Genomic DNA, 3,374 nt, shown 5'->3' on the forward strand with positions numbered 1-3,374 from the left:
CAAATCATTATATACTCAAATTAGAAAACATGAACAAATTACACTAAAATTTACCAACTTGGTTTTCAATTTTTTTTGGAGAATCAAATTTCAAAGGCTTCATTTGGAACAAAACTTCTAATTAAATGTATCAATGATCAAATTCATGTTCCTCAATATGATCGGAGAAAAAAAAACCATTTTCGTTCCCCAAAACGAATTTAAGGAAATATATGATTGAAATTATTAAAATCATAATCAAATTTATAGAACACTGTAAAACTGTTTATCTCAATCGTAAGTTTGAGTGCATGCATCATCAAATATCTTTGAACCGAACAAAACTCTCTCCGGTTCCACGATAAATGTTAATTCTAAAAACTTTTGAAAATACATTTTTTTTTAAGTATATAATATTTATATACGGCAAATAAAACAAATAAACTCACACATCATTCTTATCTTTTGGTTTAAGGTTTAGTGTTTATATTAAAATATTTATATTTTAATTCTCATTGGTTATGTTTCATCAAGTTTATCGAATATTAGAGTCATGTCTGTTCGTACCAATATCATAGATGAGTCCTCTTCAATTGAGGAGGTTAATTACCAATTTACCCATTTGGAGTCTCTATTAATTAACGTAGCATGTACATATGTAGGAGAATTGTTAAGGGGGCCCTGAAAACCTGAACTCCAATTTATGATCATTTTATTGGTTCAAGAGCCCTACTTGGTGCAGTGTGGTAGTTGCCTTTTTAGCCAAACACCTATTTAATGAACCCAACTAACACCCTTAACCTAACTTATCCTTCCATTATTTTCCAAATATAAATACCCCTTTTCAATCATAATCTCCCTATAAACACATATTCGCTACAATTCATCTTTTATATCTGTTTTTATTCTCGAAAATATGAAGACGGCGGTCATGGAGAAGAGCCGAGAACAGGTTAATGTCCACTCGCGGCTCACAGTGGTGTCGAGCACCCCAACTGAGCCAATGGGTTTGGCTTGCGGTCTGAGCCCAATCGACCATATCATGGGCAGCCATACGGGTCATATTATCTTTTACTATCGGACCAGTCCATTTCTTCCAAAGGGACGGTTCTCAATGGACTTGGATAATTTTCGCGTTTCTCTTGCGGAACTTTTATCCGAGTACCCCCGAATAACCGGCCGGTTGGTTCGTGGCCATGATGGTCACGGTAACTGGCTAGTTAAGTATAATGATGCTGGGGTTAGGATGTTTAAAGCGGAGGTAGGGGTCACGGTTGATGAATGGCTGGGATTTGCTGATGAATCTGATGAAAGGAATTTAACGGTGTGGGAAGACATGCCGGATGGTGACCCTACTTCATGGTCGCCTTTTCAAATCCAGGTTTGATTTTACACTTATGGTCCTCTGACTTTAGTTTTATCAACATTATACCCTAATTCGTTTAATTCTGTACATTATGTACCCATTATACTTGCAGATTAGTGAGTTTGTAGGAGGGGGGCTAGCAGTTGGACTGAGCTTCACCCATCTACTGGCTGACCCAACAGCTGCGACCCAGTTTTATAAAGCATGGACCGATGCCGAACGCGGTGAAACCATCGGAAACAACCCACCAGTTTTCAATCTACCGCTACTTGACAGCCGACCAGCGCCTGCTACCACCAACGGAAACACTTGTACCACCACTAAATACCTGCAAAGACATTCGAAACTAGTACCAACTGATCCACCTATGAAAATGGCAACATCCACCTTCAAATTTTCCAACAAAATGATCGAGAAACTCCTTTCTGAGATCGCCGATAAATGCCCCAATGCCACACCTTTTGATTACCTCACGACGTTATTTTGGTCGCGAATTATCAAGCTTAAAACTCCGGCTTCGCCTTCGCCTATACAATCCATCTCGTTATGCATTGATGCCCGCAAACTTCTTGATGTACCAATACCAAATAAGTTCTTCGGAAACGCTATAAGTTTCTCGCAATTGTCACTAGAAAACGAGATGTTAACTGGCGATAGCGGTCTAGCAGAAGCCGTGGAATCGGTACACCGCCACGTGACGGGGATCAAGAAAGATGACATTCTTTCAACGGTCGATTGGCTCGAGACTTGTCGAAATGAACTGAACGGTATGTATCCGAAACCGGTTCAAATGTACGGCCCAAGTTTAACATGTGTAAGCTTGGAGCATCTGATGATCCCGAAAGACGAACCAAAAGGCGAATTTGAGTCGCTCGTTTACGAGGCAAAGTTTCGGAACAACGAGAAACCGGTGCACGTGAGTTACCATGTGGGCAAAGTAGAGGGAGAAGGGTTGATCGTGGTGGGACCTTCGGCGGAGGGGGGAGTGGCGAGAACGGTGACGGTGACTTTGCCGGCGGAGGAGATCGGGAAGCTTTGTAGAGATCCGGTGATAATTGAGATGGAACCAGCTATGATTTTAAGTGGAAGGAGAGAGTGATTCATTACCGATGGTGGTGATTATAATCAGTAATTTTCAAATAACAAGTATCCAGAGAATTAGATTGCTGGTTCTGTGGCTGTGGTATACATGATGGATCTGGATTACGACATTACTTTAATGCTTTTGCGTTTATCAGTACATGTGGTACAATGCACGTTCTAAATCTCTTCTACTAGTTTAGTTGGATTAAATATCTAATTAATAATACACCCGTTCGATTTAAAAAAAAAAAACAAATTAAATCTAAAGTCTAAAGAGTCAACCCAAATATAAACGAATTACTAGAAAATATATGCAAAAATTCGTTAGGACTGATAAATTTTTGCGACGATAGTAATATTATATCCGTCCATAATACGCGTGGAATATTAATTAAAAAACTGAAAATTATAATACTTTTTTTCTAATTCTTTTCTTAAATAAAAAAAGGCGACATTTTAACGTAAAACGAGTGGGAGGAACTATGGTTTTTAATACGGCGGTCGGTTGGTGATCGGACGTGGATCTCCGACGGCTTTTTATTATTTTTTGTATATTTTCATGTGTTTTGTATCCATATGATATGAGCTTTACTATTTGTATATGTATATGTATATAACTTAGTATGTAAATATATCACTATAAACAAATGATTTTTACTGACGGAAAAACATGTCGGTAATATTTCAATCCATCGGTGATCTATTGGTAAAAGTTTGTCGATAAAAAGACCGTGGGAAAAGGCATCACCGGATATTACCGATAGATTATCGATGGCAACCTTATCCGATGGACGCTGTTACCGACGGGTTACTGACGGACAACCTTACCAACAGATTACTTAATCTGGTGCATGGGCGGACCTACTTGGTTGGCATGGGTGGCACGTGCCACCGTATTATTTAGCCACCGAAGGGTAAAATTTTTAGGTTTGTTAACGGTGCTACC

At 38.9% G+C, this 3,374-nt stretch overlaps 1 protein-coding gene across 1 annotated transcript; it reads left to right on the forward strand.

The window, feature by feature from the left end:
* The first annotated feature begins 895 nt into the window (after positions 1–895).
* LOC112514084 (protein ECERIFERUM 2-like) lies at positions 896–2,531 on the forward strand. Its single transcript, XM_025120418.1, has 2 exons — positions 896–1,360; positions 1,458–2,531. Exons 1-2 carry the CDS (start codon positions 896–898, stop codon positions 2,442–2,444), a joined length of 1,452 nt encoding a protein of 483 aa, XP_024976186.1. The 3' UTR covers positions 2,445–2,531.
* The last annotated feature ends 843 nt before the right edge of the window (positions 2,532–3,374 follow it).

The sequence above is a fragment of the Cynara cardunculus genome (assembly GCF_001531365.2).
Source record: "Cynara cardunculus var. scolymus isolate 2C chromosome LG 6, CcrdV1, whole genome shotgun sequence".
Taxonomy (NCBI): Eukaryota; Viridiplantae; Streptophyta; class Magnoliopsida; order Asterales; family Asteraceae; genus Cynara; species Cynara cardunculus.